At 32.9% G+C, this 12,999-nt stretch overlaps 1 protein-coding gene across 1 annotated transcript; it reads left to right on the top strand.

Moving 5' to 3' along the window:
• Positions 1–4,396: 4,396 nt before the first annotated feature.
• Positions 4,397–12,787, top strand: LOC114271467 (putative disease resistance protein At4g19050). Its single transcript, XM_082886816.1, has 3 exons — positions 4,397–4,536; positions 8,065–12,086; positions 12,423–12,787. Exon 2 carries the CDS (start codon positions 8,085–8,087, stop codon positions 11,793–11,795), a length of 3,711 nt encoding a protein of 1,236 aa, XP_082742942.1. The 5' UTR covers positions 4,397–4,536; positions 8,065–8,084; the 3' UTR covers positions 11,796–12,086; positions 12,423–12,787.
• The last annotated feature ends 212 nt before the right edge of the window (positions 12,788–12,999 follow it).

Here is a 12,999-nt window from a genome sequence, read left to right as displayed (position 1 = left end):
GCAACAAAAAAAATTTAGTCGGTAATAGAAAATATTTTCAGCTATGAAATTTTAATTTGGTCGGCAAATGTCATTTTTTTGCGACCAAAATTTTTTTGGTCGGCAAAAGTGGTCGGCAATTGTGTAAATTCTTGTAGTGCAAAATAAGTTCAATTTGTTAAATTGGAGTTAGTTTTTTGATTTATTGTAAAAAAAAGTGCACCATTAAGTGTTTATGTTTTGTTGATTTAGATTAGATTTTGTTTTTCTTTTTTCTTTTTTCCCTATTAGTTAGTGTCGTTTGGTTTTAATCTTAACATTATTTATACCGTGCCTTTAGGCATACACATACACTAGTATATATAAAAATTACAAGAAGGAATTTTTGTATAGTGTTTACTAATAATATTTTATATTGTCACAATCGAAAAAAAAAATATCATTAATTTTGATTTTCGAGTAAATGAAACTTCTAATAATTTCTGAACCAATTATTTAAAAATTGGAGCAGACCAATTAATTGAACCAATCGACTTACCAACTATTCTAAGAAATAGCTGAGTCAAACCATCAAAACAATTCTTAGCCTAAAATCAGAGAATTTGATTAGGGATGACAATTTATTTTCCAACCTGCATCCTCCATCCGGTGTGAATTTTGATGAAGTGAGCAGGGACAGATTTTGCTCCCTCTATCTCGTTCTACTCCGCGCTTGCTTTAATTATATTTATTAAATATATATATAATATATAATTTATGTTTTTCAATATAATAAGATTAAAATATTAACTCATGTGTTTTTATTTTACATTTTTTAACTCTAATTAATAATAAATTATCATCATACATAATATTATATAAACATTAACCTCTATTGCTATTTATAGTTTTAAAATGATAATGCTACTTAAGCCTAAAAATTATACTAACTTTCGAACTCAATGATATGGCATTGTCTTAGAATATTTAAAGTTACACTTTCTCTCATTTTTTTTTAATTATTAATCAATTATCTTACTTACACATTTACAAATAGATCTAAAAAAAGGACTTATATATTATTTTAAACACAAAATTAACTCACCCTTGTCTCACCCCAAATGTAAGATAGAAGCGAAGCATAGAGGATCTGGACTCACCATGTTGTCATCCTAAGTTGGACGACACTTCCTTTTGTTCCCCTCTTGATTTTTATTAATTAATTTATTTATTTCAATAAAGAGTGATTTTAAAATTCATTGGGTCCGATCACGAGACAAGAGTGAATCAATTCAATAAGCTGGTATTCGATAATTAGAACATTAGTTGGGTGGACTAGTTGCACCTTGGTGGAAAAAACTTTTAACACAACGGTGATACTACATTTTTAGTATTACCATTTAATAATAAGTTACTATTTATTTTTCTATGCATATGTGACAACATAATTTTATCTGAAAAGTAAGGTTCATTCTAATCATATATGCTTGGGTCCAGTCTGGGACTCTGGGCCTGGGCTTGGACAGTCATTTTAAAGCCCAGTCTGACCCGTGGGCCTACCCAATTAACCCTCTCAAAGCTCGGCCCGCCTGCCTTGTTAAAGTTTCAGTGTCATTTTTAGTCCAAAAAATAAAATTTTGGTAGAAAAAAGTTTAATATTTTCTGGCCCGTGACCTAACCCGACCCGATCCAAATTTTAGCGAGAGCTCGGACGACTTGACATGGACCAACCTGAACTCAAGCCCGAGTGGGCCTGGCCGGGCCAGGGCGGACCCAATTTACACCCCTAAGGTGGGAAACGGGAGTACTATTGTGCCTAAGGCATAGCAATTACTACTGTGCTCTTTGTAAAAGGTCGTCCCGAGTGTTTTTCGATAATCTGAATTATTCTTATTGTTAAATTCGTCGAGTAGATCATTCATAAAAACAATCAAGTTGATTGGATGTCTGTAATCTTATAACCAAAGCACATTTGTTTTTATAAAAATTAACGATTAACATAACTTTCATAAATTTTTAAAAGCAATTAGGACCTAATCAGGGGGTTATGAATATCCGATTTACTTGAATTTCTACATTAATAATATTCTTGACGAACTCTACAATATGAACGGTTCAGATTATCGAAAAACGCTCGAGACGACCTCCCACATAGAGTACAACAATAACTGTTGTACTTTAGGCAGAGTAGTATCTCATTCAAAAATGTTTGAGACCTCTAAAGTTGGGGACCGCCATGACTCCCAAAATGATATAGATTAATCATATGTTTTTGCTTTTATTTTTTTTCTTTTCTTTCTAAACAAATTACAGATAAATAAAAATTATGAAAGTTTTGTTTTTTAGGAGCCTATAGCATTGTTGATCCCCGTTTCCCCTAAGGTGGGCCACCCTATTACCAGCATAACTTGCATGGTAGGGTTGGTATAAAGTTTGTAAACTATATTTAATTAATAAAAGGTATAACTTTGCCAGCCTGGTAGATAAAGAAAGAACAATAGCGACCGAACAAAGAAACGGAAAGCAGTATGCTTAGGTCATGTTTGATTCAAAAGATTAATAGTGAAGTATTAATAATCCTATTAAATTAGTGTAGGATTCACTATCCAATTGGATTAATATCCATTGGATTAATAATCCCACCCCTACCCCATTACTAATAATCCTATAAATTTGTTGGATTAATTATCCATTGGATTAATAATCCTAAGCCAAAATGTTAAAACAAACATGAGATAATTGGGCCCACGGATTAATAATCCTAATTCCATGCTCTAATCCACCCAATCAAACATGCCCTTATGGTATCCGAAGTTCCTTTTAGAAATTTACTCACTGTGTTATCATTTGGGATGTGGTTTTTTTTTTTTTTTAGCTAAATTTGTTATAAAATAGATTAAAAAATTAGTAAAAAAAAAAATATCACATTCAAATCATAATCATTTTATTTTTTTTTACAAATATTAAAACAGTCAAAAAAATCAATCAAAATGAACTTTTTAACTAGGATTAAAATAACCAAAAAATCAACTCAACTTCCCAAACGAAGTTATGATTGATTAATGATAGATAGTTAAAGTTATTATTATGAGATTATTTGTTAAGTGATTTTTGGCCATAAATTTAAATTTTGAATTTTTTTAGGTTTCTTTTCTCTTCTTATTTTGTAGTATTGTTGGAAGAAATAATGGTAAATTTTACAAATATTAATAATTAAATTTTAATTTTTTCATGAATTTATAATTATTTTGTAAAACTATTACTAAACTGTAATTTCTCTATGAAGATACAATCACACTCATTTATACAACAAAATGTATTTTTACAGAGAGAGTGACATTTTATTTGGAAACGTAGGAAATAAAAGAAAAGACATAATTATGTAAATTAGAAAAGAAAAAATTGTAATTTTTCTCAATCTTGTGTCAAAATTTTTTAATTCTTTTTTCGTAAATTAGAAATACTCAATGAGATCTTTTATTTCATGAATTTTTTTTTTTAAAATTTCTATATGAAAATATATTATTTTTAACTTTTTTTTTCATATCGAACTAATAATTTAGGAAGAAGAGAGTGATATTTAGTTAGTTTATTTTCTATTTCAATCTCTTCATTTTTGAAGAAATTCAAAATTAAAATTATAAGATAAATGCATTTTTTTAAAAAAATTTTATTTCTGTTATTTACCAGACGGATAATATAAATCAATAAAAATACATGTCTTTTCTTTCTTCTCTCCAATCAACCCATCCAAACATAGTGTGAGTGCATGAATCTCATACCCATGCAGAGTGTTTAGTAAAATATTTTATATCTAACATTACTCATTTCTGTAATAAAAATATTAAAGACACCAAAAATTTTACCAAACACTCATATATAGGTATGAGTAATTATTCAGTAAAATATTTTAGAATAAATTACAAATATACCCCTGAAAATTTGTTTAAAATACGAATTGCCTCTTGTGATTTTAAAAATAACATCCTACTTCTTCAAGTTTTCAATTTCCATAACAAATAGCTCTTTTATGAATAATTTATCAAGTCAATTAATATTTTTTAATGATGTCAGAAGTTTATTTTAATTAATAATTCAAGTAAATAGTTAGAAATTTTAATTTTTCAATTAATTCTATTAAATAAAAAATTATGACAAAAGAATATTTGTAACTTTCTAATAATTTATATTTTAAGCAAATATCAGATAGTGTATTTATAAGTTAACCAATATTTTATGAGAGTCATTATTCTCACTCCACTTTATTTCAAATACTTTCTAGTTTTTGTCCTTATTATATATAATTATATTAATACCCTTTCATACAAAATACACCTCTCGAAAAGAAAAATTAAAATTCCAAAATATTAACATAACTATATAATAAAATAAAAAATAAAAATATATATTTAAAACAAAGTGGAGCTCCCTATTTTATATCTACCATTACTGTTTCGATAAATGTGACTTTAATAACGGTCGGAGGAATGAGGTCACTGAGCTGAAATATATTCAAACTACATTTGCGATCCCAACTTGCTGCGTCTTTGGAAGAGGATAACTTCTTGCTTTGTACAGGTTTCCCTTCTCTCTCTCTCTCTCTCTCTCTCTGTGGCTCTGTCTTTGGGCTTGAAAATGCTCTTTGAAAAGTTGTGTATCTGTAACTTATTAGTGCTGTTAATTACAGATTCAAGAAGACTCAAGTCTTGTGAAAAATGCAAATCCAACAATACAATCATCTCAAATTCCCAAACTTGTTAATCATGCTTCGATAATAGTTATAATTTGGAATGTTCTTAGGAGACAGATCTTCAAGAATCTATAATTAGGACACAGATCTTTAAAGATTGCTTTCAATTGACTCATTCTTAGCCCTTATAATTCTGCATATTACAAATAAATTGAATTCCAAAAGTTAGAAACACACAATGAGCCATGTGAAACACTATTTATTGAATGGGGGTAAAAGAATCATACATGTAATATATTACTAAGATCAGATCAAGCAATAGACTTTCTTGAATGTTCTTGAAAATCTTACCATGATATTAAGCTTACTCGTTGAACTTTATTTTTTATTTTATTGTGAATTGTTGAACTTACTCATGTCAAATTTTGTAAATCTGAATTTTCCCCAATTATTTATTTGTTGGATCTCGTGTTTGGTTGAATTATTAAATTTAATTTAAATGAATATATGCTGACTTGTCACATAATTTTCTTATCCTCTTGGATTCCAACGATCCCATGATATATCCTATTTAAATTCTGTCCCTTTAATTCATTTATGATGAATCAAGGAAAAAAAAAATTAAATAGAAATTCTGAGAATTCAAACAAATCTAGCTAGTTTCATACACATTCTGCAATGACGATATCACAAACCCTTGTGCACTTTGGCCTAAAAGAGGCACTGAACAACAGTTCCAATCCAAATACAGCACTAGTGAGTGATTTGAAAATTGTGTATTTCAATCCTAGATGTAGTAATTGTGGTTGTCATTGCATTTTAGTAAATCCATTTTGGCCAATCCTTATTAGTACTTCACTGAAATATAAAAATATAATGGTAATCCATCATAACTAATTTTCTAAAATGTTAATTGGTTTCTTCTAAAGACATTTATTGTTCTGCTTATTATGTTCATCTCCAAACAGGCTGCTTGTTTTATTGATTTGGCTATCATTATGTTACTTGTGTTCTTACTTCTATTCACATGCCCAATTATTATTATTTACCTTTTGCTTTCTGCATATAATGGCTGTACTGTAGTTGATTCAAGGAGACTGATTTCAAACATTTTTTCATTTTTTTTGGAGTTTTGTTGTTAATTAGAAGGTTCTCTAACATTTTGTGTTCTATAGCTCTTACATGAGGTGTACGGTGCATCTATGTTTGTGTGCATAAGATCAAATGTTCATGGATCTACCAATTTATAAGATACTTCCATGTTTTGTCATCAATTAGTGGATATTAAATAATATGTACTCAAGATATTTCGGTGACTTTTCTAAACAAAACAAAATGTGATTAGTCTAGTCTAGTCTAGTCTAGTAAGCTCTCTCTATCACCAACAAGAAAAGGTTGGTTGCATGCAAAGTCATCCCGATATATATATATATATATATATTTTTTACCTACACAAATTTGCTAGCATATATAAACACTAAAATTACTAGTTTTTTAACCATTCCATACACAGAAATCACTTAAAGTATTAAGTGATAAATCCAATTTGAAAATATTATATTAGTGAGTGAATCTATTATAATTTGTTTTTCATAATAATTACAATATTGTATTTTGTGAGTAATTTCCATATGACTTTTATAGTTGACATAAATCGTAGTTCTTAAGATACACATAAATCATAATTTTTGAGATAGATTTTGGACTCAATGGGTAACATTATTAATTTATTCAAAAAAAAAAATTGACATAGGCAATTGAATGTAAAATTGATCAACTTCAGCTTAAAATTTATTTATCTAGAGGCAATATAACTCGTATAGTTATTTATAAACAATCCATACATTTGGTAAACATCCATCTAGTACTTTTAAATAATTCACCACTTCAATTGTTTATTAAATTTTTTCTGTAAAACTTCATTTTTATACTACTAATACTACAACATAATGATTGGTTCACTGGAATGAAATTAAATAGAAAGGAATAGTTATTCCTTAGCCTGTCTCTATAGAATGACTATTTTCTCATAATAATAAGAGATGAATTTATTTGTAATATATTTTTTATAATTTTTTTAGTGAACCAAACGTGAGAATGGACATTATGTGGGATGATTATTTCATCCACTTCATCGCAATGAACCAAACATAACCTAAGGGCTAAAATTATTTGGAGTCCCTATTTTTTAGATAGAATTCCAGAGCCCGAGGCGGCCTTGCCCTCCTTGCCTTAGGACCGGCCCTGGTTGTATGGTTTCTAGCTTTGGTGAAAGAGTTAGCAATGTTTGGGATAGTGACCCATTGGTTAATAGATCAATAAAATGAGGCATAGAAAATGTGGTCTTGTTCATTATTTTGAAATTTGGGACCACATTGTTATTCAAATTAGCTCCAAGTTGGAAGGTCAATCTATTGGGAAGTTAGGATTCAAAGTAACTTTTTGTTGTTCTTGTATTATCTTCAATTAGAATGTAATCGCATGATTTTTGAGAATAGTGTGGGTGTAAGGTTTGAATGCTCATGGTGTAAAGATGTTCGTAGCAGTCCTTAATTGGGCCTTTTTGGTTGAGGTTGTTTTGATCATAGTATTGATTTTCTGTCATATAAGTGGTGCTCATAATTAGGACTTGCCATTATCCGGTTTTCTCAAAGGATGTTCCTCAGCTGTGGCTGCGCTTCTTTTTTAAATCTTTGTTGTTCCAATAAACTCGTCTTCTTACAGAGCAATCAATTCAATACATACATACATACATATATATACATATTTATTATATAAATGATAATGTTTATGCACATAGCAGATATTGGATAATATTAGCTGAAAACCATGCAAAGTTCATCACTTTCATTTTTGTTGTTTCAATAAATTTCTTAGACCGGAGATTATAATATGTATAGAGATGATACTATATATGTATCGTCGATGTTGGATAATATGAGCTGTGAAACATGGAACAAAGTCCATCTTTCATAATTTAGATGTCCTAAATATATCTAGTATATATATTTTGTAGAGTATTATTAAGCATGTTATTGTCTTACAGTTCATAGAAAAGAAATTTCAGATGTATTGGGAGTTTGGACCCATAAACAAACAAACACAAAAGAAAACCTGAACTTCCATGTCTGCCTATTTACATAAAAATTCTGTGAAGTTTAAAGGAACTTGAAATGCATTTCATCTTTTTATTTTTCATCATTACTGATTACGGTATCTAGAACAAAGGGCTTGTATGTTTTTCGAATGTAATCAAAGTAAGCGGGGAACATGCAATATTTGATGTTGCCAACTTGCTATGGTACTGTTTTGCTTCTTCTGGTTTTTCATTACCCTGGCAAATACCAAATCTACGTTCTTTTTGTCTCTGTTGTGTTTTTTTTATGATTAATTCTTTAACATAAAAACTTATGCAGTGGGATTTATTACATCAGCAATGCCTCCGAGTACAGTTGCAGAGAGGAAAAGAGAGTTATTCAAACTGCTGACAGATACAGAAGTCCCAAGGATTGTTCTTTTCGGGGAATCTGGAGTTGGAAAAACATGGACAGCCAGAGAGATGAGTCTTTTCGCAAAAAATAAGGGAGTAATTGACATTGCTCTCTGGGTATTTCTCAACAGACAACATGACAGGGCCTCTCTTTGTGACAGTATAGCTCATCAGTTATCCCTACTTTCCACCACCGGGGAGTCAGAAGTAGAGGATAAAAATGAGAAATCAGAGGACCCTGGAGACTTGCAACAGCATATTTCTGCAGCAATTGCAGGAATGAGGCTCCTTATAGTTTTGGATGATGAGGGAAATAAAATGAGTGAACAACAGATAATGTCTGAATTGGGAATGCTGTTGAATCTCAACCAACAAAATTATAAAGTTCTAATCACAAAAAGAATCAATTCTGAGGAGGTTAATGGGTCAGAGATTGAGGTAAAGCCCTTGTCAAAGGACGAGTCATTGTCCTTATTGCAAAAACAAGTTGGGACTGGAGTTTACGAGCTTCCAGGCATTAAAGCTTTAGCCGAAGCTTTATTTGAAAAGACTGAAAATTTGACTAAAAATTTTCCTGCTGCAATTGTCTTGATGGCAAAAGCATTCAATTATTTTGCTCAACAAGATAATGGGTTGCAGAAGCTGAAACGTTCTCTGGAGGAAGCATCTGGCAATGACATCTACAACATCACACATTTACTATGCAGTGGGTATGATTTGCTTCCAAACAGTGTTTTAATTGACTGCTTTTGCAGCGGTAGCCACTTCTTTCGTGATTGTCGGCGCATTCATTATAATGAATTGATAGCTTATTGGATGATGGAAGGATATCTTGGTCAAATCAATTGTATGGAAGAGGCTTATGAGAGAGGACATCAAGTTTTGATGGAGCTTATAGATTGTCAGATTCTGAAAATAGTGGAAGCTGATTGTGTTACAATGGAAGGACTAGCGCCGAATTTGGCTGATATTGTAATGGAAAGGGCAATAATGAACTTCAATGACTGTTACCGTTGTGGTTTTGGGGGCACAGCTAGTCTGGGATTAGCTAATGTGTTTGGGTATGGGAATTGGCAGGGCCTTGGGAGAATCACTCAGAAGGATGGTGGGATGAGAACACTTCAGAGTCGCAAACAAGGTCCGAAATTCTCTACTTTACTGCTTGATGGGAATTTTCTCACTAGGGAATTTCCTCGTAATTTCTTTCAGTCCAACCAAGAACTCCAAGTTCTTGCCCTTTTTAACCCTCCATTGAATACATTGTCTCCTTCCTCATCTATGATGCACAAACTTTGCATACTTGTGCTCAGAGGCTGTCCTTTCATGGAAAAGATTGACAAGGTAGAGGGCACCCTAAAATTTGAAAAATTAACTGTTCTTGAGATATCTGGTCCAAACTCCTTGACGACAATCCCTGATGAGTTTTTTAAGCACCTGCCCCAACTTCGTAGCCTCAACCTATCTGCACTTCAAATTGAGTCATTACCCTCATCTCTTTATGAACTTGGTGAACTAAGCTGGCTCATCCTAAGAGACTGTTCTCGCTTGAAAACTCTGAAAAGTTTGAGAAACTTTAAAAACCTCACAGTGCTAGATCTTTCTGGTGCTACATGTTTGGAAAGTATCCAAGACAAAACTTTTTCGCAAAATGGGAAACTTCAAATGCTTAATTTTTCCAAAACGAAGATTAAAAGCATACCATTGATTAAGAATCTTAAAAATCTCACACATCTCTTGCTAAGTGGCTGCCCAGAGTTGGTTCGACTGCGCGGCATTAATTCAGTAGCAAGTCTCCAAGTTCTTGATCTTTCAAATGCTAGCAAATTTAATGAGTTCCATGATCAATCGCTAGAAAATAATGTAAGCCTTAAGATTCTTGATCTATCAGGAACTGTACTTGATCATGGCAATCCTCGTCAACTCAATTCAAAAAATTCCCCTCCGGAAAAATCTCTATTATGCATAGAGACACTTGGAGTCCTAGAAGTACTTGATCTTTCAAAAACCCATATCCGAACTCTGCCATCACTTTCTAATCATTTGAACCTTCGTCGACTATTGCTGTCCTCTTGTGCATACCTGGAGGAGTTGGTAGACTTGAATCCCCTTAAAAAACTGGAGGTGCTTGATCTTTCTGGTTGCATTGCTTTGACAGAACTACCCGATGACATGTTTGACCAGATGTCTTGCCTATGGAGACTTGATCTTTCTGAAACTAAGATCAAATATCTGCCGTCACTTTCAAATCTTAGCAAACTCCGCCACCTCTTACTGAAAAAATGTACCGACCTGCAACTCCCTCTACACCTAAAGTCTCTATCAAAACTTGAGGAGCTAAATTTGTGCGGCATTACCTCTTTGCGAGAGATTGGAGCTGATTTGTTGGGAAATATGAGTCACCTTCGGATTCTTGACCTCTCTGAAACCCCGCTTCAACAATTACCATCCATGTCAAACCTCAAAAACATTCGCCAGCTTTATCTAAGGGATTGTCCGAGCTTGAAAGCAGTGCCCGGTTTGGAAGCATTGACAAAACTGGAAGTCCTGGACCTTTCTGGAACTGCAATTGATCATCTTCCATCGCTAAAGAACTTTAGCAACCTCCGGCAGCTTCTGCTTAGAGATTGTCCAGGCTTACAAGAGTTTCTGCAACTTGAATTGCTTCATCTACTCCGGGGCACTGTTAAAGATCTTCCCAATGGGATCTCAGAATTGACTCATCTTGAGCTCCTTGATCTGCCGAACATGAAGAATACTCAAGGAGCTGGCAGCAACAAGTTAAAGGAGCCAAATCAGTATGGATGGGGCATCTCCAGTTTGCCAGCTAAAACAGTTGGGGACAAGAACAAAGCTCCTGTATCTGTAAGTAGTTCCCAATTTCTTCAATTTCTGGGGAACAATCCACTGTTGCAGAACACAATCTTCAAGCAATTCCACTTCTCTGTTCATCCCATCAAGGAGCGTGATAGAAAAGGAGTTGTTTCTTTCTACCGAGATGATTTTATGTTCAGAGATATCTACTTCCAAACCAGACAGTTCTCTAAATTTGAAGAGCAAGGTTCATTGGCAATCCATGGCTTCCGTCATTCCCCCAAGGGCATCAACGAAGTTCTCTCTCATGCTGATTGTGTTTTTTTGGTCGATAATGCATTTCAAAGATGGATATCTGATTTGGGTGCGTCCAACCTCAAGGTACTGAAAGGCTGTTGGATAGAGAGATGCAGAGAAATGGAGTGTGTTTTTCATGAAGAAGATGTAGAAGAAATAGTGAAACTAGAAAGTTTAGAGGTCTTATGGGTTTCTAATTCTGTTAATTTGAAGGGTATATACTGTGGGAGCTGGCAAAGTAAGACCTTTCAAAACCTTAAGCATCTGTATCTAGACTGTTGTCCGAAGTTGTCGATTGTTTTCTCTTCTTCCCAGCTGCCAATAAACCTTCTAGTCCTTCATATTAAGTTTTGTGATGAATTGGAGGCTGTGTTTGAACATGCATCACCCAAGCCTGAGTTGCCACATTTGAACACATTGTATCTGTGGGAACTGCCCAAATTGAAGAGGATCGGGTGTGCATTGCCACCTCCACTAACTCCAAAAGTTTGGGGATGCCCAAATCTAGCGGACTTCAAAGAAAATGTCAAATTGGCCAGAAGTTCGTAGACTGTGTATTCCCTACTTTGCTGAGATTATTTCCAGTGTAATCTCGCAATAAAGTGGAGAGTGCATTTGGAGGCAGCATCTTCGTGATCATACTTCGCCATATCACGCGCTGTATCCTCAGGAATTGCTGAAATTGGCAATCTAGTCGGGACTGAATTGCAGCCATCTCTAATATTAGATCCTATTCTCCTGGGAAGAAATTGACTTGAGAAAGGAAATTAGAAGGCAGATGATAAATTCCTTGCAATACTGAACAACTCTGACCTTTGTGTGTACAATATCTTACTTCAGGTTCTTTTTTTACTTCATTTCCTTTTGAATTTGATGCATGTTTGTTCTCTCTCTCTCTCCCTCTCTCTCTCTCACACACACACACACACACACACACACACATTATCCCCTATCTACACCATAAATGATCTGTCTTTTATTCAGTAGCAGTGGAAGAAGACAGTGTTAAAAAAAGGCAGATAATGTTTTGTGAATGCACTCACAAAATCTGTTTTCCGAAATGTTCTTCCCCAAAATTGCCATTTCTGAAGAACTAATAAAAGTTGTTTATATTTGTTTTCAAATATTTTTGTAACTTGAACAAATTATATGACTTATATGCATGACTATATCTAGTGGTGTGGCTGCCACAAGAAGCTACTTTGTGTGTGGAGTGTAGCACACAACACAAGCATGGGTTTTGGAGCAAACAACAGCTGGATCACTTCCCAGTCAGAGCTAGCTGGTGGAAATTACTTGATCAACTCAAAGCTTTGATTTAATTTTGTCACAAACTCAAATACTCGGCTGGACTATTAGTCAATTCAACTTGAATCTCATATATGTTGAATTTTAGTAAGTTTTATATGTATTTTAAATGTGAGACAAAAGAGGGACCATTTTTGGGATGTTGATAAGATACCATACATATTTGTATTAGACATTTATATGTAACATGAGTTTGTGTGCCTGTCATAAGCATTTACATGATGAGTTTGTGTTAATTTTTTTTTTTTTCAATTTTATATTATAGTTTTAATTTATAATTCATAACCTACACCATCAAAACTATTTTATTTTTATTTTTATTTTTTTGTTGACAATACCTAATATTCCTAACTTTCACATTCAAAACGATTGTAATAATTAATGGAAAAAATGTTGAGAAGTCATTTTGGAACGTGTATGGCATTAGGTTCAATGATCATTTTGT

Source organism: Camellia sinensis, chromosome 9 (genome assembly GCF_055761805.1).
Source record: "Camellia sinensis isolate YWXY chromosome 9, ASM5576180v1, whole genome shotgun sequence".
NCBI classification, from domain to species: domain Eukaryota; kingdom Viridiplantae; phylum Streptophyta; class Magnoliopsida; order Ericales; family Theaceae; genus Camellia; species Camellia sinensis.
This window is presented reverse-complemented; position numbering and strand designations above follow the sequence as displayed.

Coding starts and splice junctions, on each gene's coding strand:
- LOC114271467 (XM_082886816.1), top strand. CDS start 8,085: ATGCCTCCGAGTACAGTTGCAGAGAGGAAAAGAGAGTTATTCAAACTG.